At 46.2% G+C, this 22,810-nt stretch overlaps 1 protein-coding gene and 1 pseudogene across 2 annotated transcripts; one reads left to right on the forward strand and one right to left on the reverse strand.

Annotated features, from left to right (window-relative positions):
* Positions 1-1,738: 1,738 nt before the first annotated feature.
* Positions 1,739-22,676, forward strand: DHX33 (DEAH-box helicase 33). 2 transcript variants are annotated; one of them, XR_011523613.1, is made up of 13 exons: positions 1,795-2,256; positions 4,575-4,735; positions 5,691-5,918; positions 6,050-6,220; positions 8,861-9,046; positions 9,775-9,886; positions 11,032-11,191; positions 11,361-11,449; positions 13,240-13,367; positions 13,778-13,981; positions 14,545-14,686; positions 15,343-15,429; positions 19,164-22,676. XR_011523613.1 is itself a non-coding variant. In XM_008535605.2 (12 exons), exons 1-12 carry the CDS (start codon positions 1,971-1,973, stop codon positions 19,470-19,472), a joined length of 2,121 nt encoding a protein of 706 aa, XP_008533827.1. In that variant the 5' UTR covers positions 1,739-1,970; the 3' UTR covers positions 19,473-22,676. The 2 variants fall into 2 exon arrangements, 1 of the variants encoding a protein (XP_008533827.1); XM_008535605.2 differs by lacking the exon at positions 14,545-14,686 and having other exon boundaries at positions 1,739-2,256.
* On the reverse strand, positions 16,502-17,160 carry LOC103561170 (large ribosomal subunit protein eL42-like; annotated as a pseudogene).
* Positions 22,677-22,810: the final 134 nt, after the last annotated feature.

The following is a 22,810-nucleotide window of genomic DNA, read 5'->3' on the forward strand; positions in this document are numbered from 1 at the left end:
CCATTTATGTTACCTACCTGGACTCTTGAAATCATTTGGAGCATATGTCTCCTGCATTAGGTTACTCTGGAAGGCACACTGGGAAAGAGGGCTGACATCTGTCTTTTACATACTCAAGGTCCATAGTTTGAGAGTTAATATTTAGCTATTGCTATGGTTTGGATGTTTGTGCCCCCCCAAATTCATATGTTGAAATCCTAGTGCCTGAGTGACAGTATTAGGAAGTGGGGACTTTGGGAGGTGCTTAAATCACATGGTGGAACCTTCATGAATGGGATTAATGCCTTATAAAAAAGCTCCAGGGAGATCCATAGCCCCTTCCATCATGTGAGGATACAGAAAGAAGGCGGCAGCGTTGAACCAGGAATAGGGCCCTCACCAGAAAGGGACCATGCTAGTGCCTTGATCTTGGACTTCCCAACCTCCAGACTGTGAGCAATAAATTACTGTTGTTTATAAGCCACCTGATCTGCAGTATTTTGTTATAGCAGCCTGAACAGACTAAGACAGTTATTTTCCCTTTTGGTTTTGGGTTGCCTTTCTAAGTTAATATTTAGGGGTAAAAAGTGAGATTTTGTCATTTTATTCTTAAACGCATATCTGCTATTAGTTCAACATGCACATTTCCAGTAACCCCTCGTCACTATACTGTCAGCAACTAGAGGAAAATTACCTCTGAGCTGGAGGAAAGGGAAAGGTGGGCTATTGGTTTTTTTTCTTCTTCTTCTCCCCAAAGCCCCCCAGCACATAGTTGTATATTCTAGTTGTGAGCACCTCTGGTTGTGCTATGTGGGACACCGCCTCAGCGTGGCCTGATGAGCGGTGCCATGTCCATGCCCAGGATACGAACCAGTGAAACCCTGGGCCGTGGAAGCTGACCGTGGGAACTTAACCACTTGGTCACCTGGCCAGCCCCAGGAGGGTTTTTAACAGGTTCACAAACCGGGTGAGTTTCATGGAAATGAACTTCAGAAGATGGCCAAAGTCCTTCACATGGGTTATAAAGCTTATGATGAATTCTCTGGAAATCACATTTCCTGTATGCAGAGGAAATTGCTGCTTGCCAGTCCTTCTGTGGCGAACTAGCAAATTATCTGAGCTTTGAATTTAGAAGGGGAAGGAGGAACTAGTTATATCCTATTTTCCCCCTGGAGTTCTGAATCTTTCCTTGATTGGTGTGTGAATGATGGGGCTGGGGAGCCTTGTGGAGAGCTTGAGAGTCTGACAGGAATAGTTGGAGAAAGGAAGGGTAAATTTTAGTTCCATTGAACTCCCTCTTTTCCTGCAGACTATGTCCAGTAAGACAGTCACTTTCTGAGGAGAACAGATGATTGTCATAGAATATATCATATACCTCCTTCCTCTTCTGTAACACAAGGTGATCACCAGTTTCCTTTTCAACATTCAGATTTTGTGCCATCTGAATGACTTTAAGTAATCTCAGAGGCTCAGTTTCTTCATCTGTAAATTGGCGATACTATCAATATCTACCATATCAAATAAGTTATTTAGAGGATCAAATAATGCAACTGTTTGTGTTTTCTTCCTCACAAAATTAAGTACTTTCCTGGAAGAGCGAGTATTATTGTGAACAGAGAAGGGAAAACGCATGTTTACCGGAAAGTGTTACCAGGACAATAAAACAGTCAAGGAGAAGACTGTCATTATCCAAGGTTAAGGTCCCGCGGAACGGTACGCCCGGTCTTTCGCTGTTGTCTCTTCGGGCCTTTTTTCCGTTGTACCTTAGACGCTGCTCACCCCGGCCTCAGGAAGTGAAAGCCTTCCCAAGCTCCCAGTGCATGCTGGGAGTTGCGGTCCCTGTCCTAAAGGCTGGGGGTGGCGGTGAGGACCTGGATGGCTGCGGGAGCCGCCAGCACGTGGCGGGAAGGGGCGGCGCGCGCTAGCTGTCTGGTCCCGGGAGCGGCAGCCGCTGCCCGTCCTCGCGCCTCGTGTTGCGGTGCCCTCCCGACATGCCCGAGGAGGCGGGCTTCCCGCCGGCCAAGAGGTTCCGGCCGGCCTCTGGGCCTCCGAGCCGCGCCGGGTCCTGCCCTCCCGGGAGGCGCGTGGTAATGCTGCTGACTGCGGGCGGCGGCGGCGGCGGGGGAGGAGGCCGGAGGCCGCAACCGCCCCTGGCCCAGCCCGCGGCCAGCCCCTACCCCGAGGCTGTGGAGCTGCAGCGCCGGAGTCTGCCCATCTTCCAGGCGCGGGGGCAGCTGTTGGCCCAGCTCCGGAACCTGGACAGCGCCGTCCTCATCGGTGAGTGGCCCGCGGGCGCCTCCTTCCAGCCTCCCCGCTCGTGGCTCTGCGAGAGCGGGTCGTCTTAGGTGCCTCTCGCCCTCTTTCATTCGTTTCTACAACAAAACTGACCGTTTTTTCTATTCCAAACCCGGAGAGGGGCCTCGGGGAGAGTCAGGCAGCCCAGTCCTGGAGGTGCTTACAGCCCAGTGGGCGTGCCCAACGTGTTAGGCAAAGACTCACCTTCCGTGTGAAAGGGTAGAGTGGTGTACCGGGGGCTTTGGGAGCCTAGAGGAGTGGGTCTGAGCCAGTCTGGGAGGAGGCGGCGGGGGAGGTGGTCCCCGAAGGAGGACAGTCTGCCCAAAAGGGAGAACCTGCAGCGTAGGAGACGTAGTGGAGGCGAGGAACAGTCCATTCTGTCTGGGAGTAGTAGTTTCTGGTGCATGAACTAAGAGGCAGAATTGTGGGTCGAGGACTGATTGCAAGGGGCTTTAATTCCTAACGTTTAAGTAAGGGGAGTTCCTGGAGGACAGAGAGGATGACCCAGGAGAGCCGTAGTCGTAGGAATGGAGTTGTAAGAAGGGAGTGGACAGATAGCACCAATGAGGGCCAGTAATATATAGACCAGAAAATGCCCACTGGATTTGGATGTGACGTATTGATTGTGGATCCCATGGAGCACCATTTCAGCAGAGCTGTGTGGTATGCGTTGTCACTGGGCTGAGGAGTAAGTAGGAGGTGAGGGAATGAAGGCAGTGGGAGCAGGCTTCTGTTTTGAGAAAAAGACAGGAAGGGAGCTGAGAACTTGCAAGTATTCCTAGATTGAGGGGAAGAACTCAGTAGAGAGGGAGGCTGAAGGTGGAAAGCAGGCACTAACAGAGCAGAGCCCAAGGGGCATGAGGAAGGGGGACACTACAACAAGGGCTACAGGCATAGTGGCCTGAAATATGGAGAAGATACCCAAGAGGCTGGGGGGCTGCAGAAAGGAGGTAAGAATAGGTGTGACTGCAGAATGTAGGGAGATGCAGAGGGAGATCACATTTGAGGACTCGCTTTTTCTATGAAATAGGCACAGGAGCTCTGCTGAGAATGGGAGTCATAGGGCCTCACGTGGGCCCTCGGGGAGGATGGGGACAGAAGACAGGCTGCAAAAGCAAGAAAAGGATCAATAGTAGTGCTGGTACCTGGGTGCGTTTGGCCCCACTACAAACTCAGGTCTTTGTCTGTGCAGTTGGGTTATTTTACTTTAGTGATGCTCAGTTGCCTGGTGTGGGAGCAGAAAAGATGGACAGGGAGACATTGATTCAAGTTAGGGGTTTTGCCTGGTGGATTCAGTGGGAGGAATGCAGAAAAATCAAATTTTTAGTCCATGATTCTTGGCCAGGTCAGGAAGGATGAGCAGTCAGAGAGGAGGAAATACAGGAATAATACAGGACTATAAGACTCTGAGGTCAGAGAGGTGTAGTGGTGGCCAGGGAGGGGAAGGATGCGCAGGTTTACTGAGTTCTTTGTTCTAATTAGGCATTGTTAAAGCAACCCACAGAGGGCAGGAAATAACACTAGGTGCTTGCTGTATGCAGGACGTTCAAGTACATGGAAGCGACAGACAGACCTTCTCTGCCTTCCAAGAGCTTCCGGTATTGCAGGAGGACAGAAATGTTAAAACACTTCTGCATAATGTAGGGTGGTCAGTGCTGGAGGAGAGAGGAACAAGGCACTGAGGAGCACAGTGGAGACCACCAGTGCAGCCCAGGGGAGAGAGTTTGAGGTTTAACTCATCCTGTAGAGTTTGTCAGGCAGATGATGACGTGAGAGCAGGTCTTTCACAATAGTGTGGGCAGAGGCGGAGGGTTTGAAAGAAAGCAGGCTAGGGAATGGGGAGGAGTTTGTTATGGCTGCCGTGTATGAGTGGATGTGTCTTCGTGTCAGAATTCATAAATCTCATTTATTCTTTTGAAAGGCACGACATCCTTTTTACATAACAGTTGTATTTCATTTTATGTTTTTACTATACCAGTTACTTATTGTTGAACATTTATATTATTTCCAATTTTTTGTTGTCATGAGCAAAGTTGAATAACACGTCTTTAGTTATTTCTTTAGAATCAATTCCTGCAAGTGGAATTGTGGGTCAAAGAGTATAAACTTTTTAAGGATTTTTCTAATATAATTTGGCCTTCCTAGAAACAATTCCAATGAACACTCCACCAGCAACATACCTGAGTGCCCATTTTCCTGGGGCTTTATCAACTTAGAGTTTTCTGTTTTGTCTTTTCCTTCTGACTTGGTTTGGTGATATCGTTTCAATTTGCATTTAAATGACTTTTATTTTTTCTTAGGGGAAACTGGCTCTGGGAAGACGACTCAGATCCCTCAGTACCTGTACGAAGCGGGCATTAGCCGCCAGGGCGTCATTGCTGTGACCCAGCCTCGCCGCGTGGCTGCCATCTCTCTTGCTACTCGAGTCTCAGATGAGAAAAGAACTGAACTTGGGAAGCTGGTACCCGATTTCTTTGCTAACAGTTCTTATCCCCACACCCCGTGCCCCTGCCTTTTATTTTTCTGAACAAGACTTCTTACACATAGCCAGCTTCTTTCTTGCCACAATTGTTTAGGCCTATCTCAGAGTTTTTGTGGGGTTTTTTTTTTTATCAGTTCCTAAGAGATCAGAGGGTCTGACAGACTATCATTGCCATTTGCTTTGGTTTTGAAATCTGTTGGCAAGTTGGACAAATTGGTTGTTTCCCTTGAGCATTTTTAAAGCTTCAGTAAATTCTGTTAAATCTCTGATCTATACATCTTTCTAAAAAATTGTAAGAGGGCTGGCCCCGTGGCTGAGTGGTTAAAGTTCCGTGCACTCTGCTTTGGCAGCCCGGGTTCGCGTGTTCACGTCCTGGGTGTGGACCTACTCTACTCATCAGCCATGCTATAGAGACATCCTACATACAAAATAGAGGAAGACTGGCACAGATGGTAGCTCAGGGCTTATCTTCCTCAAGCAAAAAATGAGGAAGATTGGCAAATGTTAGCTCAGGGCTAATCTTCCTCATGCACACACACAAAAAAATTGTAAGCATTTTTCTAGTATATATGTGGGTATTGAGAATGAGTCCCTGAACTGTATATAAGTCAGATTTATTTGCATTTGTGTGTGTTTATGCATTTCACTTAAAAACGTCTTGGACGTGTTTTCATATTTGTACATAGCTTCACTTGAAACTATTAAGTAACTAGGGATAGGAGGCTAGTTTTAAATTCTTTGTAATGCTCATCATAATTGCAGTTAAGGGAACATACCTGTTGTCTGTGTCCGCCACCAGCCTGCACGCTCCCGAGGGAGCAGGGAAGATCGGTGTTGGTCCTGTTCACTGTGATAGTGCAAGTGCCTGGCACAATGCTAGTTACATAGTGGCTGTTCAACAAGTGTTTGATGAATGAATAATTTCTCTACACAGGTTGGCTATACAGTGCGCTTCGATGATGTCACCTCAGAAGACACCAGGATCAAGTTCCTGACAGATGGCATGCTTCTGCGTGAAGCAATTTCAGACTCCCTGCTTCGGAAGTACAGCTGTGTCATTTTAGATGAAGCCCACGAACGAACTATCCACACAGATGTGCTCTTTGGAGTGGTGAAAGCTGCACAGAGGAGGCGAAAGGAACTGGGGAAGCTGCCTCTCAAGGTAGGCATAGCAGGCTTAGGAAGGAGGCCCGTGTTTCTTCCTCAGCCTCTTCCCCTCGCCCATCTGCTTCAGAACCAGCGAGAAAGGCTGTCCTGATGTTGTCCCATCCTCCCCTTCCCTCTCATCCACAGGTGGTTGTCATGTCAGCCACGATGGATGTGGACCTGTTCTCTCAGTATTTCAATGGAGCCCCCGTGCTCTACCTGGAGGGTCGGCAGCATCCAATCCAGATTTTTTACACCAAACAGCCTCAGCATGATTACCTGCACGCCGCACTAGTCTCAGTCTTCCAGATCCACCAGGTAGGAATGGGGTGTAAATTCCTGGAAAGGTCTGCCTCACCTTGTAGCTAATAGAGCTTTCAGTCTTAAAAAGCAAAGCTACTGAATGAAGCAAGTTTGTGAGCTGAATCGTTAGGATGGATATTTTTATCCTTTTTTCTGGTTTCTCTTATTTCCTGTGAAAAAGAAAAATAATTCAATTCTGACCAGCATCTTTCCCAGTTGAGCCAGAAAACTTCTATATATTAGAGCGGTGGCTTGCAAACTTTTTTTGATCATAACCCCCAGTCAGAAGCACATTCTATGTTGCAACCTAGTTCATAATATATATAACTGAAATAAGTCTTATGAAATACTGCCTTCTTTACCACGTGTGGTATCCTCTGATATTTTCTATCTCCTTTTAAAAAAAAGTTGGTATTGACCCAATGCTGGGTTCAAATTTAGTTTTCTTTTCGAAAAAAGCTGTTTTAGAGAAACATTTCAAAATCTCTTCCCATTTTATTAAACATTTAAAAATTTGAGTGATTGTCACCTCATTTTTGTTTAATTTGTATAAGACTGACTGTTTTTACCTTCCTATTAACTTTCTGAAAAAATTTAGAGGCATACTTTTTAAATTAATTTTTATTTTAAGCTAAATAATGCACACATAATTTAAAGTTTACAAAGTCAAGCAGTTAATTCTAAAAGGCTCGTAAAAAAGCAGCAGTCGCTTTTCCTTCCCCATCCCAGATCCTGCTCTTTAAGGTAACCACTTTCAATTTCTTAGCTATTCCCCTGGATATTACTGTCATAGTTCTAAAAACAACCTTTGCTGTTTTTTGACTTACTGATGTTAGGTGTTACATGTTAATTTCTTACCATGGTAGGTGATGATTTAGAAATACCCCTCCCCTCCTCTCGCTTCCCTCCATCCCCTCAACATAGTTGCATCACAATGCTTCTTAGATCAAGTCTCAGCATGTACAATATTATGATCCTGCATTGCCAACACTGCACCATCTCAATGCCTCCTTCCTTGCCCAACACAGTTGTACAAGTTTTCTGTGTACCTACGGCTCATTTTTTCCCACGTGTTCCAGCATCTATCGTATGCCAATCATGATTCTTTTTTATGTGTTTAAACACAGTCCACTTTTTCCCAGAGTCCTTTATGCTGCTTTTCTGCTCAGAACAGGTTGCTCTTCTTGGCCTCTGCACAGCTGTTGTCTTGACTCTTGCCTTCACTGTCCTCCATGTTAAACCCCCTTATGACACTTGTGTCTTCTCAGCCTCCTGGCTGCATCGGGTGGAGGAGGGCCCTTGGGGTTAACAGCACTGTACTCTGACTGAGCCAGTCCTGGGTTTTCACCCTCGCACAGCCTGCCTCCGCCTGCTCCTGAGTTCTGAGCCTTTCTGGCTTCTGCAGGGAAGTTGGCTCATCTCTTGTCACCGTTCCCCTTAGCAGACACCCAGGTGGGAACTTCCTGTGCCTAGCCAAGTCATCCACCTCCTCCCCTATCTCTTCCATCTTTCAAAAAGGGGTTGAAACGTCTGATCTCTCCTCTTCTCCCGTTGGCCATGTCTATCTGGACTTACAGAGAATTTCTCATGAATGATGCTGGCAGGTGCATTCAGGTGATATGGTGGCTTTGATGAATCCTCCCCTTGATGCAGCTTTAACTATTTTAGATTTTATCCTGTCTGTGTGTTCCTCTGAACATTTGTCCTGGTAATACTGGGCTAAAAAACATACATGCAGACACACATAAATATATATATTACCATATATACATATGATATATATACATGTATACACATGCACACACACATATAATTATTATTATTAAACATTTAAAAAGTTATTTTGCCACTCAAACACTTTACAAATTAATGTATCTGAACAGACTTCAAAGAAAGCTCAGGTGAATGGGAATGTTGTGAACACTTGAATGTTCTTCCCTTTGCAAGGAGAAGAACCCATTTAACCTCGGTGGCTCAAGCAGTGTGCCCTTGGGTGTATGGAAGGGCTTTTTTTTTTTTTTTGGTTAAGGAAGATTGTCCCTAGATAACATCTATGTCAGTCTTCCTCTATTTTGTGTGTAGGATGCTGCCGCAGCATGGCTTGATGAGCAGTGTGTAGGTCTGTGCCCTCGATCCAAACCCGCGAAACCCTAGGTCCCTGAAATGGAGTGCGCGAACTTAACCATTATGCAGCCAGGCTGGCCCCTGGAAGTGCTTTTGATGGTGTCGTTGCATAAGGGTTCCTTTTCCAGCATGACCGTCATCTCCATAGATCAGGATTTCCCCAAGTTGTCTTCTGTTTTGTCAGCTTCACCTTTCAAGATGATTACGGAGGGAAGGAAGCTTTATGCAGACGTTATTTGCTTGGCTGAGTGTGCTTTTCATGGTATTGTTCTTGCTGCGAAAGCAATTTGGTGATTTTCCTTCAGAATTTCCTTAACTGGTTTTTAAACATAGTGGCTAACTTGGGCGAGTTACAGCTTTCTGCCTTATCGGTAAGGGTTTTCCCCCAGGGGAGACGCCAATGTTTAGGTTCATGTACATCTCCGCAGTTAAGAAAAATAACTCTGGAAACTTCATCGATGACCATTGTCTTTTTCCTGTGCGCCCGCACTTCTATCGAGGCCTGGTAATTCCACTCTGCCTTTTTTATAGGAAGCCCCTTCTTCTCAGGACATCCTGGTGTTCCTCACTGGTCAGGAGGAGATCGAAGCAATGAGCAAGACCTGTCGAGACATCGCGAAGCACCTCCCAGATGGCTGCCCCTCCATGCTGGTCCTTCCGCTGTACGCCTCCCTGCCCTACGCCCAGCAGCTCCGCGTCTTCCAGGGAGCCCCAAAGGTGAGTGCACCACCTGCCCTGACCCAGCCCTGTCCCGTGCGGCCTGTGTGCTGTTAGCAGACTCCGGATAAGGTGTAAGGGACAGGATGCACAGGTGCCAGGTATGCTGGCTGAAAAGCTGCAGTAATAGAATGTAGCCACAGGTCCAGCTCTTCCGCGGTAGGAACAGGGAAGCGGTTGTCCGGGGACGAGGGAGAGTGCAGAGGCAACAGTTGGAAGGTAAATGAGTGACTCTTCTCAGGTCCAACATAAACAAGCCCTATTTGTCCATGGTACCATTTATTGGGTGCCTGTGCTGTGCCAGGCACTGTGCTAAGTGACACTTTACGTACACTGTCTCTCATCCTCTTGAGAACCGGCAAGGTCGGTTATGATCCCATGATAAACACTGAGGCGCTGAGAGGTGAAGTAACAGTTGCTCCAGGGCCATATCCTAAGTAATTGGCAGGACCAGCCGTCCAGCCCCGTCTGCCTGCTTCTGAACCTTGTGCCCGTTCCACTACATCTCATTGCCCCAAAACAAGCTTTTAAGACTGGAACATCTCCCTTCCCCCCACTCAATTTAATGACCGACCATCAATATTAATAATTCTCATTAATAACGAAGTCATCTTTTCTTGATCTGGAGTGAACTGTGGAAATTAATGGTGAGGAATATGTTTAAAAACTTTTGAACCTCTGAATCATATGTGTGTCATTTGGCTTTTTGGTTTTCTTCCTCCTTTTAGGGCTATCGCAAAGTGATCATTTCAACCAACATCGCTGAAACCTCCATAACCATTTCAGGAATAAAATATGTAGTTGACACGGGCATGGTTAAAGCAAAGAAGTATAACCCTGGTGAGAATTTGTAGCTCATGAATGTCTCTTCTGTGTGTAGTGAGCATTGTTGAGTTTCCCGTAGTCTCTCAGTTTCCCCCAAATGAGCATTTCATGTTTGTAACTAACAGACTTGGGTGGCAGGCACCACGAGTGAGACAATCCAGGGTCAGGCCCAGAAAGGAGACCCGAGGCAGGGCAGCTTTAGCAAACTTGGGAACAGAGGATCAGGGACCTGGGCACCGGGTCCGAGACCTGTCAGAACTTGGGTGAGAATGATGGCTGAAGGCCAGGGACAGCGTGACACCACATCAGAAGCTCTCGTCAGAAATAAGAGTTGAGGAGGGTTGGTCTGAGCTCCAGGTCTCCCGGGAAGGAAACAGACCCCTAGGCTGGGTGAGGCCCTAGCTATTTCCTGAGAATATGCAGTGGGAAGCTTGCTTGAAGTCATTTTTCTTCATGTCTGCTTTATACCTTGCCTTATTCTACAGAGGATTTGAGGCAGCTGAAGTTACCGCTCCTAAATGTTTAATTGAAATGCATTACTAAGCGTTCGAGGGTGCTGACTTTTGCACGTATATCTCTTGGAGATAAGACATGTGAAAGGGCTCGGTTCTCCAGTGCCTGGCACAGAATACACCTTTATTGGGAAAATTAGTCTCATTTACTCCTAGGAGTAACAACGTCACGTTGTCTCTCTGTTGTAATGGAGCTGGGAGGGAGGATATAGGGCACAGGGACTGGAGGCATTCCATTTCCGAGTCACTGATTGATATGGTGACCAGCCATCCTAGTTTGCCGGAGACTGTCGTGGTTTTAGCACTGGGAGTCCTGAGTCCTGGGGAACCCCTCAGTCCTGGACAAACTGGAGTGGTTATCACCTTGGGATCTAAGCCCAAACCTCTGGAATCTACTCTCTTGGGCCCTGGCTATGAGCGTGAGGTTTGTCAGATGTTTTAGTAACAGATTTCACAGTGTTCATTGCAAGGCCTCGTTTCACTGCAGAGCCATCTGGTTTTATGTTTCTGACGTAGCCTTGAGTTTTTCTGGACTCGCATATAGCAGAAAGGATCACTGGTGTTCTGAGGAACGCTTCTTTTTGTCCACACTGTAGAAGTTGGTTTATGTGCTGAGCAAGGCGCTGATGTGGGCCATTCTCCCTCCAGACAGCGGCCTGGAGGTGTTAGCCGTGCAGCGGGTATCTAAGACCCAGGCCTGGCAACGCACAGGGCGGGCTGGCAGAGAGGACAGTGGCATCTGTTACCGGCTATACACGGAGGATGAGTTTGAGAAGTTTGAGAAGATGACCGTGCCAGAGATCCAGAGGTAGGCCCGAGGTCCTCCTCACTCCTGCCACTGTCCCCTGGTCTCGCTTTCCTGCTTGCTGTGTCTTCCGGGAGTGGCGATTTCACTAATGCTCCTCAGTGGACGGCTCTGACTCGCCACCTGGAGGAGCAGGGACAGATGAACGAGCCCCGCCTCTCACTCTTCACAGGTGTAACCTGGCGAGTGTGATGCTGCAGCTCCTTGCCATGAAAGTCCCCAACGTGCTCACCTTTGACTTCATGTCCAAACCCTCCCCAGGTGAGTGACATCTGCAGTGGAACAGAAGGTATACGAGGAGACAAACAACAGCAAATGGATTCTCCAAGAAAGAGTTTTGGTGGTCTCCTTGTGTTTAGTTTAATTGGGTGGATGGCATTAACTGTCAGAGAGGAAGCTCAGAATCGTAAAAGGATAGCTTCTGTGCTCTCAGCACCATCCCGGCACAGAAGCAACGGCTTCATGTAGGGGCTCCGGTTGGGTTCCTGGACCCCAGGAACCAATGAGGGTAGTCGATGGGGTCCAAGGGATATGGCAGAAACCTAACGGAATTGTACTTCTGCTAGAGAAAGGACTGAAAAGATGAAGTTTCTTTGCTTTTGACTGAAATCTGATCAGTTCCTGTCCTTCATTAATAATCCCTCCATGGAGAAAACAAAAATAATTAGAATTCTTAACGATGGTATCTGTTCAATACACCATATTCCCTTTTTTTGGTCTCTGTCTCTTTTTTGTTTGTAAAGATTTTATTTTTCCTTTTTCTCCCCAAAACCCCCTGGTGCATAGTTGTGTATTTTTAGTTGTGGGTCCTTCCAGTTATGGCATTGGGACGTCACCTCAGCATGGATTGATGAGCAGTGCCATGTCTGCACTCAGGATCTGTACTGGCAAAACCCTGGGCCGCCAAAGTGGAGTGCACGAACTTAACCACTCGGCCACGGGGCCGGCCTCTGTCTCTTTTTTAAGTGAAGAAATGCAATTGCTTAAAAAAAGAGTAAACAGTTGATGGGTGTAGAAGGGTCCCACCCCTGATCTTTAGGTTCCTAGTTTCCTGCCCCTAAAGCAACCACTGTGGCCGTTTTCTGGTTGTCTTCTAGAGAAGATCTATGCACGTGCAAGTATATATAGTCTCGTAAAACACAAACAGCAGCACACATTGTGCACCGCTCTACACATTCTATTTTCTGTTAATTGCTAAACTCCTGTGTATAAAGGAAGGACATACGTGGAAGGTAGAAGGCATAGTAAAACCACACCCGTGCCCCCATTCCCAGTGCTTCAGAGCCCCCAACCCCCAGCCTCTCGCTTCCTTCCCTGCCCTCGGGGTCACTGCCTCCCACATTTTGTTTGTAATTCCCTTGTTTCTCTTTCGTGTTTTGTTCTGTGCCTGTGTCCCTAGACAATGTGTTGTTTCGCTTCTAATGTTTATGTTTAGATTCTTCGATAAACTTCCCTTTTCATTCTGTGTGTTTTGTAAGGTTTATTTGTGTTGATGCATTTTCATTACTAAATGCTATTCCATTCTGTGAATAAACTAAAATACATTTATCCATTCTCCTGTTGACTGAGACATTTGCACACTGCTTTTTTCCCTTAATATGTTTCATTGCATCTCAGTATGTATATTTATTACATCCTTAGAAATGCTTCTTTATTCTTTAAAAGGTGATGCATTTACATGGTTCAAAATTCAAAGAGAGTAAGAGAGTAAATAGTGTCCTTCTCACCAGGGGCCTCTGAGTACCCGCTGTCCCCATTGTTATGCGTGTGCGGCTGGAGATGCAGGTCCCAGTACATGTATGAGTATATCTGTGGGTGAAATTCATGTGTCACATGGCAGGGTGTAAAATTCACATACATACTGCCAAATTACAGACTGAAGACAGTGATGTCATTCACAGCTTTGGAAAGTGTGTCGTGGGGGCCGTGGTGATTGGGGTCTTTGCTGTGGTTTGATGTAGAGTTATCAGAAGCTTCCCCAACTACTGAACTAACTGGAGTTTCTTCTGTTTTCGAATTTCTGGCTCCTTTGTATGTCTCTGTTTCTTTAGATCACATTCAGGCAGCTATTGCCCAACTGGACCTGTTAGGTGCTCTTGAACATAAGGACGACCAGCTGACCCTGACTCCAATTGGAAGAAAGATGGCAGCATTTCCTCTAGAACCCAAATTTGCCAAAGTAAATGATACCCTCTCCTCAGTCCCCTTTCTGTACATTATAGGTTAGCCATCCCAAAGTAGACTCCTAAATCCAGTGCTTCTAGAGCAGCCTTCACTTTTTCTCTTAAATAATTATCAACCCCTCCGTTGTGTCTGTTACTGACTTATGTTCTGTGTGGGATTCAACTCATATTGAATGAGTGTAGGATTCAAACTCATATTAAGTCGTGAGCTCTCCGTGTGGAATTTGGAATCCTGCAGAGAAGGCAGTCATCTGTTTTGCACACTAACACTGATATACAGTCATGGTTTTAGAAACACCTGCCCTTTACCTCCTAAGAAGGGGAGCTGCAAAAGCAAGATACAGAAATACTGTATTCAGACACTGGGAAGAAACTTTTTTACACAGTTTTTGATTTTGATTTGCAGACCATCCTGCTGTCCCCCAAATTCCACTGTACAGAGGAGATCCTGACCATCGTCTCCCTGCTGTCCGTGGACAGCGTTCTCCACAACCCCCCCGCCCGGCGGGACGAGGTGCAGAGTGTCCGGAAGAAGTTCATATCCAGCGAGGGCGATCACGTTACCCTGCTCAACATCTACCGGACCTTCAAAAACATAGGCGGAAATAAGGTCAGCTTCCTTTGTACAGAAGGTGCCTCCTTTCGGGCATGGGATTTAAGAGACCCTTCCCTTTTTCAGTGAAGCATCTAAAGAGCCACCAAAAGGACGCCAGATGTCATTTCAGAAATGTCTGCCCACAGGGAGATAACCAGCGAAGACGTGTAATTCCAGCCTTGCACTCTGCTTGTGTTTAACTCATGCTTAACCTGGGCAAGTTCATTAAGTATTTGGTGACCCGATTTCTTAGCTACAGAATGATTTTCCCCCCTACCTGCCCCTAACTTTCCTCATAGTAGGTTTTGCTTGTATGATATTTCAGTTCCTTGGACCAAGATGGAAAACAGCAATATATTGGTTCATTTATCAATAAAATCAGTAATTGTTCTGTAGTGTGCATGCTTAGCCTGCATTTTAATGCAGTCAATTCTTTAAAAAAAAACCCACCACCCACTTTTAGCAATTGTAAACAATTTGCCTCAGTTTGCCTCAGTTTATTTTTAAGGAAATAAAATGCTGTGGGTACAGCAAAAGCCCTGATCTGCTCCTTTCCTAGTCCTTCCTCCCTCTTGTAGCCACTGTCCTGAAGTCGGTTGAAGTTCCCAGGGGCAACCGTGCTTTCACTTCACGTCCGGGCACAGAATGTACTGTAGATGTTGCCTCACCCCCGGCTTTGGCAGCTTGTGTCCACTTCCAGCGCCGCAGCGAGCATGCTGGGTAGGTCTCCTCTGCACAAAGGGGAGAGTTTCTCTGGGGCCGACACCCAGAGTGGACCTGCTGGTCTTGGGATAGCTGCATCAGGCTTGTGGCTCCCCAAAGTTGTCACCACCTCTGTACTCCCCATAGTTGTGTCTGAGAGCTCCCATTTCCACCATCCTCTCCAGCTCTTAGTTGAAGTGACTTTAATTTTTGCCAAGTTGATGGATGTGAAATAGTATCTCTGTTAAATTTTAAACGACATTTCCATGATTCCTCACGAGACAGAGAATTCTCACGTAAGCTCTTGGTCGTTTGCAGTTCCTCTTCTGCGAGTCATCTGTTCGTATCCTTTGTCTGTTTTTCTGCTGGATTGTTGGCCTTTTTCTTACTGATTTGTAGGAGTTCTGTATGTATTCTGGAGGTTCTCATCCGTTATTGGGTGTAGTGATACAGGTATTCCAGTCTGTAGCTTTTTTCTTGGTGACTTGACATAGGGAAACGTTGGCTTTACTTTAGTTTAAATTATTAATATTTTCCCTATGGTTCATGATTTTGACAAAGATATTTTCTTATATTTATTTTTGGCAACTGAAGTTTTCCCTGTGAAGTCAATTATTATTTTTTTTCTCTTATAGAAATGAGAGGATTGTGATATCTCTTTTTCTCCTATTCAGGATTGGTGCAAAGAGAATTTTGTCAACAGCAAGAACATGATGCTGGTAGCTGAAGTCAGAGCACAGCTCAGGGATATCTGCTTAAAGGTACTGTTTCTTCCCGGTGTTCCTGTAGGGACTAAGCTGTCACTATTTTCTAGGTGAAAAATTTTTAATTGCTTGTTACTGTTGATTACAAAAGAAACTCTCATTGTGGGAAAATTTTAAAATAAGGAAGAAAGTAAAAGTTACCCACAATTCCACCTCCCACCATTTTGATCTATTTTCTCATAACCCTGTCTTTAAATGCATTTTTTTCCCTCCCCAAAGCCCCAGTACGTTGTTATATATCCCAGTTGTAGGTCTTTCCACTTCTTCTATGTGGGACGCCGCCTCAGCATGGCCTGATGAGCGGTGCTGTGTCTGCACCCAGCATCCAAATCAGCGAACCCGGGGCCACTGAAGCGGAGCGCACCAGCTTAACTACTTCACCACTGGGCCGGCCCCAAAATGCATTTTTTGCTTAGTTACATTGTATATATAGTTTATATTCAGCTTTTATAAACTGTAAAAGCATTTTCCAGTATTTTTAGAATTCTTAAGATTTTTTTTACTAGGAATATCTTTGTTACTTTTTTCAGATTACAAAAGCAGTGTGTAATTGTTATAAATTGACACAATGCAGAAAATGATGATATGTAATGCAGGAAGTTGAAAAGTCTCCCGTAGTCCTGCCCCTCCACTGTTAACAGGCTGCTGTAGATCTTTTCAGAAGTTTTTTCTGTGTATGTTTGTTTTTAGGTTTATGTCTGTGTGTATACACATACACCTGGATACATATATAAAGTTTTCCTAAAACAAACCTGATATACATTTTGTTTTGCAGCTTGCTTTTTTCCACTTGGTAGACTTCTTGAGTATTTAGTATGCCTGGGCTGTCTTTCAATGTTTGAATGGGTCTGTCTCGTTCTTTTTGGTGACTTCGTATCATTTTGCTGTATTCATTATGTTTTATTTAACCAAGCCCCTAGTGGTGATCATTTAGGTTATGCTGTACTGACCTTCCTCCTACATATGTATCTGTGCTCTGGTGCACATAAAATGAATTTCTAGATGGGGAATTTAGATTTTGATAGATACTGCCAAATTATCCACCAAAAAGTTTTCTATGAGCTTATATTCCCTCTTAGAGTACATGATGTTGTAAAGTCCTGTCATGTGTATATTTTTGTTTGTCTGTTTTGCTTTTTTGAAGCAAACGTTAACCTCAGAATTTTATTGTCTTCCTAATAAAACAAAGATGAAGCTTAGAACTGGATCACTTGGCCCTTTCTCCTCCTGTCTCCTCCCAGTTCAAAATGCTTGCATCTCTTGATAGCCAGCATTCTCTCAAATCTGCGGTTGGGCTTGACACATGCAAGCTTCAGCACAATCTTCTTTGTAGTTTTAGCCTTTTTTGGAAAATCAGCTTGGTCTGACCACCATAGCCACTCTGCCTCTTGTCATAATGCCGCTTTCCCTGAGCATCCCGGGAATCCCTGCCCTTCTTGGACTGTGTCATTTTGTGGGGTTGGTGCTTGCCACACTTCTTACTGAAAGTCCAGTGGATTTTAGGAACATTCATGGTGTTTGCGAGAGTGCTGTCAGCACGGACAGGTGAAGTCCTGTCGTGTGTATGTAACAGCTGTGTGACACTGCACATCTTACCTCAGAAGTGGGGGTAGTTTTGTGAGCGTTCTCCTGTTGTTGGGCACTGGATGGTGCCCACTGTTTGCTCTCATAAACAGGTCTGTGGTGATTCTTGGTGTGGAAGGCCTCGGCTGAGACAGCCCCTCCACCGTCCTGGGAGCCTCTGCACGTTCCTGGGAGACAGTTGTCGCGGGTACCCGGCCTTTGTCTGATGCCAACAGCCTATTGTTAGCACTAAAGTGATTTCTTTTCATAGTAGCCTGTTGTGCTCTGTATTACACACATTTTTCCAAACCCCTCTTGTACTTGATCAGTTTTCCTGCCAGACCATCCCTTGGCTTCATGAGTTTTCTCAGCCTATTATTGACAGTACAAATGGTGTTCCTCTGTTACTTCTGAACTTAGGAAACTTCAGGGTCAATGATGCCTCTCTTTATATGCCAGGCACTGGGCACGGTCCTGGGGTTTTAGAGATATGCCTAAGACTCAGTATCTTAAGGAACAACTAGAGAGGAGATCTGACATATATATATATGAATAACTGATGTGAGGAGACAGTAATAATGATAGTCATCATTGTTGATGAAGCACTGTTATGTGATTGCTTTATTTGAAATCTTCTTTTCACCCCATAACATTGATTCTGTTATTATTCCCATTTTGCACATGATGAAACCAGAGCCCAAGGAAGTTAAGTAGTTTGCTCCAAATCACACAGCCAGTGAATGGTGGAGCTGGCAGCCTGGAAAGAGAGACCACGTTAGCTGTAGGACTCTGGGACTTCCTGGAGGTGGTGACACTGGAGCTATCTCTTGACAGATAAGGAGATAAAGAGGGTCTTCATCTGACCAGGTTTGACTGATTGCAAAAGATAAAACCCTTGAGCATCTGAAAGGGAAAAGGGGGATCAGGAGGTAACTCTGGGAACCTTCAGGCAGGAAATAGTCCAGCCCCAGAGGGATGGGGATACAGAACCAGAAAAGGCCATCAGGAGCCAGGGCAGCTTTCTCTGGGCTGCTTGTCCTCTTGTTGTGGCTGCTCTCTGCATGCTTCCTTCCCTCTCCTCGCCTTCTGCCTCAGCAAGAGATTGCTTTCCCTCGCCTCGCCTCACCTCTCCTCTCAAGAAACTAACAGAGGGCTGGCCCCGTGTCCTAGTGGTTAAAGTTTGGTACGCTCTGCTTCAGGTGCCTGGGTTCGGTTCCTGAGTGCGGAACCACACCACTCATCGGTCAGCGGCCATGCTGTGGTGGTGGCTCACATTAAAAAAAAAAAAAAAAGGAAGATTGGCAACAGATGTTAGCTCAGGGCAGATTTTCCCCAGCCAAAAAAAAAAAGAGAGAGAGACTAACAGAGATTGGCAAGATTTCCCATGTTTAGATTCCAAATGCCTAGAAGAGAGAAGCTGGCCCAGCATGGGTCACCCAGTGTCCACCACTGGTCTCTTCAGCTGTGGCCAGCAGGTGAGGTGACATGACCCACTCAGCAAGGCCTGTGGAGCAAGGAGAGTGATCAATGACTGACATTTCCGCTACAGAGCTGAGGGGCTTTCTGTCTCCTGGGAGCCACGTGTGAAGGCAGAGTCACGGAGCGGGCCCAGGAGGAGAAGGCAGTCGATTCCGAGGGCCGCAGCATGCTCAGGATGGCTCCCTCGTGGCCGTACAGTTGGAAATTTGCCTTGTTTTCCGGGGCAGTGGAGATGCCAAGCGTTTTGAGTGGATGAGGAACGACTGAGTCGTGCTTTAGGACAGGCGGCAGAGTGTGAGACGAACTGGAGTGAGCAGATGAGGATGTAGTCAAAGGGAGCGGGAAAGGCCTTCCCCCCCGGGGCGTCCTGGTGGACGTTTCGGTGAGGGGCTGGGGCGCTGGGTTACCTAACCTGTCTGTGGTGTGGTGGCATAGACCACCGTCTCCCTCCTGGTCCTTCCTCTCCCAGGCTGCAGTTTCCTTGTTTTCAGTCCGCCCTCCTTCTCCTCTGCCTCTGCCCCACCCATGCTGCTCCCTGAGGCCTCTGAGGTGAGCGCCTCCTATGTCATCAGCCACTTTGTTAGGCCTGCGGTATGGGCTGTGTTTTAGGTGCGGTTGCTCCAAATACTGTGCACTGCTGGGCAGTAATGTTTGCACTCTTTTCCATTTCTCACTTCCTCCCGAAACAGATGTCAATGCCAATCACGTCGTCCCGAGGAGACATGGAGAGCGTCCGCCGCTGCCTGGCACACAGCCTCTTCATGAGCACTGCCGAGCTTCAGCCGGATGGGACCTATGCCACTACAGACACCCACCAGCCGGTGGCCATCCACCCCTCGTCTGTCCTCTTCCACTGCAAGCCAGCCTGCGTGGTGTACACCGAGCTGCTCTACACCAACAAGTGCTACATGCGGGACCTGTGCGTGGTGGACGCCGAGTGGCTGTACGACGCCGCGCCCGAGTACTTCAGGAGGAGGCTGCGAACCACCAGAAACTGAGCTGCCCCAGGTGCCGCCTGAGCCACGGGTGCCTGGGCTCTGGGCCACAGCTGGACTCGTAGCTGACTTCCAGGCTGGCGCCTAGAGAGGTGACAGGTTTTAATGTAGCAGAATGTGCCTGACTTCCAGGAGCTTGAGAGCATCTTTGTGTAAACTCTGAAGACTGAACTGTGTAAATGTGGACATGCCATTTTTACTTTGGAAACTTCAAAGTCAAGCTATCAGTTCTTGCTGGGTGACTTTGGGTGCCTTAGTTAACTTCTGAGCCTCGGTTTCCTCATCTGCCAAATGGGGATAATAATAGTTCTTATAGGGTTGGAGACATGAGGTTTAGAGAAAATGAAGGCAAAGTACCCAGAGCTATGCCTGGCTTACGAGGAACATTCGATGAATTGTGAGCCATGCTTATGCCTGATGTTAGTGCTTTCTACATGTCAACTGAGTACAGCAAAATCCCCTGAGTTCTGGTGACAGGGCTTTTCTGGAAGGGGACCACAGGACGTCGCAGAGTTGGATGTTGTCCTTGGATCTATTTTAACATCTATCTGTGTGAAGTTTTTAAATAGAAAACATAAGAGACTGACTTCTCTGGAAGTCTCAGGAGGGAGGTGCTGTTGTGTCTTAATTCATGGGCCACTGCCCCTCCTGAGCACTGCCCGGGTGTGGACCTCTCTCTTGCTGTCTCCAAGCAGAGAGCAGTAACGGATGCTCGCAGGGCCCTGGGCTGCCTCCGTCCGTCCTCGGTGCCTCTTTGGTGCGTACCCCTATCTGTGCTTTCAGGAGACTTGGAAGTTCCCCGGGTAAAGGTGGATTTGTATCTTCTGAATCATCTCAAGTGTAAACATGGGAAACTGACCTTGTTGTATGATGCCTCCAGCATACCCAGTTGCCATTTTTCCCTCTAACTGGGCACATACAAACATGTGAGCATAAGGAATGACTCCGTGCTACACTTCAGCCATTTCCCTTCTGGCAGGGCCCCTGGTCAGAGAGCCGCTGGGAGTGGGGTGGAGGACAGAAGCGAATGGCAGTGAGAACCCAGACATCGCTGGCCCACCATCCACCACATCTGGTGTGTCTCTATTCTTGCTGCTTATTTATTTTCCATGATCTTGTTTTCCTTCTTAGGGACAACCTAGCTTTGCTGTTTCGTAGCCAGTCACCCCTGTCTAGCCTCAGTTTCCACATTTGTCAGAGGGAATTAGAGGGTCTCCACAGTGTCTTCCTGTTCTCATATTTTGAGAAGAGAAAAGACACCAAAGGTTCTTAGCTATTTAATTATCGAAAGCAAATAATCTTTCCCCAGAGAAATTTTTGCCCTAGAAGAAGCCCAGATTTAGCCCTTTACTTGTGCTTAATTCGTTTAAACACATATGTGCAATATTTTGGTCCTTACTTACACAGTGAATCATGAGTTGATGAGCGGGGGCCAACCTGCCTGAGACTCTTCACATTGAGCACACTGGACGGTCTCTCCTCTCCGAGCCCATCGCCTGCAGGAGCGCCCCTGCTGGGCCTCCTCTGTCGGTGCGTGTGTGTGAGGTCTGGCGCAGGCTCCCGGGCAGTAGCCCTGGCCTGGAGCAGCAAGCTTTTACCAGTGTCTGGCTGTCTGGGCACTGGTGATTTATTTCTGTTAGAAATAGTTACATTTAGGCCAAATAGGATTTGACAGATCCTGTATACATCTTACTGAATTCTTAGACTTTTAGCTGGCTCTTCCTCAGATCGACTTATTCTTACTGTTGCTGACTTTCTGAAAAGTTTTTCAGAAATTTTTAAAGTGTATTTTTCTCATTTATTTAATAGAAGCCTAGGATGTTTAGCCTGACTTGGTAAAAGAAATATTTTTAATAAAACATTCATCGTGCTGGTAAAAAGTTGGGATGGGGTGATTTCTTATGTTCCTCAGCAAATTCTCTATCAAGAGGTGCTCTCTGGGGCAAGGAAAACATAACTTGGGATAATTTATGTCCATCTTACCTACCTGAACAGTCTCTGGAAATGTATATTCTTTTCTGCAGGATAAAGGGTAAATAGCTTCTAAGTAAATGTAAATAGCTTCTAAGTAGTTTTAATGTTTCCGTACAGAAACAAATTTATCACTGTAACATTCTGGTAGAGTTTGAATACAGTAGTTTTTTATTGGGCTTTTTAAAAAGTTAATTTTGGGGCTGGCCCAGTGGTGTAGTGGTTAAGTTCACGGGCTCTGCTTCAGCGACCCAGGGTTCACAGGTTTGGACCCCAGGCACGGACCTACACACCTCTCATCAAGCCGTGCTGTGGCGGCATCCCACATACAAAATAGAGGAAGGTGGGCACAGGTTTTAGTTCAGTGACAATCTTTGTCACCAAGAAGATTACTTAATTAAAAAAATAAAAAGTTAATTTTTAACCTAGCTGCTCAGGGATTAAATCAGATTGGAAAATCCATTCTGACTCCACTTATTACTACAAAGAAGTAAATGGTTATTTATATTGAGCTGCAGGGGGTAGAACACTTTAAACTTAAGCTTTCTTAAGAATGTTAAACGTTTCACAATGATGTTGTGATACAATCTTGAGCTGCTCTTTTTCAATTGGTACAATCTGACGATGTGACACACCTGTTTTCCAACCTGTGAATTCCACATCTGGGCAGATCACCAGCTCCCACGAGCAGCTCCGTGTCAATGGATGGACTCCAAGCAGATCGCATGCCTCAGGCATTTGCTTCCTACTTCTAGTCATCACGGAGCCTGCGACATCCAGAGCAACACAGATCTCATTATGAGGGAGGACTGCCAATGCCGGTCCTTGGTAAAAACCCTGACCTAATGCCGCATCTCTGCTGATCGTAAGGACATGCCAGAATGGAGATAAGTTTGTGCTCTGTGGGTAATACTGATAATGTGCTGTGATACATAAATCCGCTTAATCCAGCTGTCAAGAAGTGCTTGGGACTGTGGCCAGGCACCTAAGATACCATTCCTTGAGCATCAGAGGAAACCCTGCACCTGCGGAGAAGCAAGGATTTTTATTATATTTTATTTGATTAGAATCTTAAAACTTGCAGGAAAAAATCAAGTTGGTTCAGCTTTATGTTGTATTTTGAGAGTCTGGTCTTGTTCAAAACAGACACAGCTCTATAGAAACATCAGTTCTTGAATAGAATGCTCAAATTTGCACATGACTATCAAATCTATTAAAAATGAATCTTGTACATGATGTGCGTGGCTTCTTTCTTCAGTCTCCCTTCCCTTATTCACAGAATGCTGTGGAGAATATTTTAAGTATTAGTCTTATCTTGGCCACTAATTTGGGAAGACCTACTTGCTTGGTACCTTATGTATCCTACATGT

The sequence above is a fragment of the Equus przewalskii genome, chromosome 10 (assembly GCF_037783145.1).
Source record: "Equus przewalskii isolate Varuska chromosome 10, EquPr2, whole genome shotgun sequence".
Taxonomy (NCBI): Eukaryota; Metazoa; Chordata; class Mammalia; order Perissodactyla; family Equidae; genus Equus; species Equus przewalskii.

What these genes read in the sequence shown, in the direction of transcription:
- DHX33 (XM_008535605.2), top strand. Translation starts at nt 1,971, where the DNA reads ATGCCCGAGGAGGCGGGCTTCCCGCCGGCCAAGAGGTTCCGGCCGGCC. An exon ending in ACCGTGCCAGAGATCCAGAG is followed by an intron (nt 11,192 to 11,360) that starts GTAGGCCCGAGG and finishes CACTCTTCACAG; the next exon opens with GTGTAACCTGGCGAGTGTGA. An exon ending in TAGAACCCAAATTTGCCAAA is followed by an intron (nt 13,368 to 13,777) that starts GTAAATGATACC and finishes TTTGATTTGCAG; the next exon opens with ACCATCCTGCTGTCCCCCAA.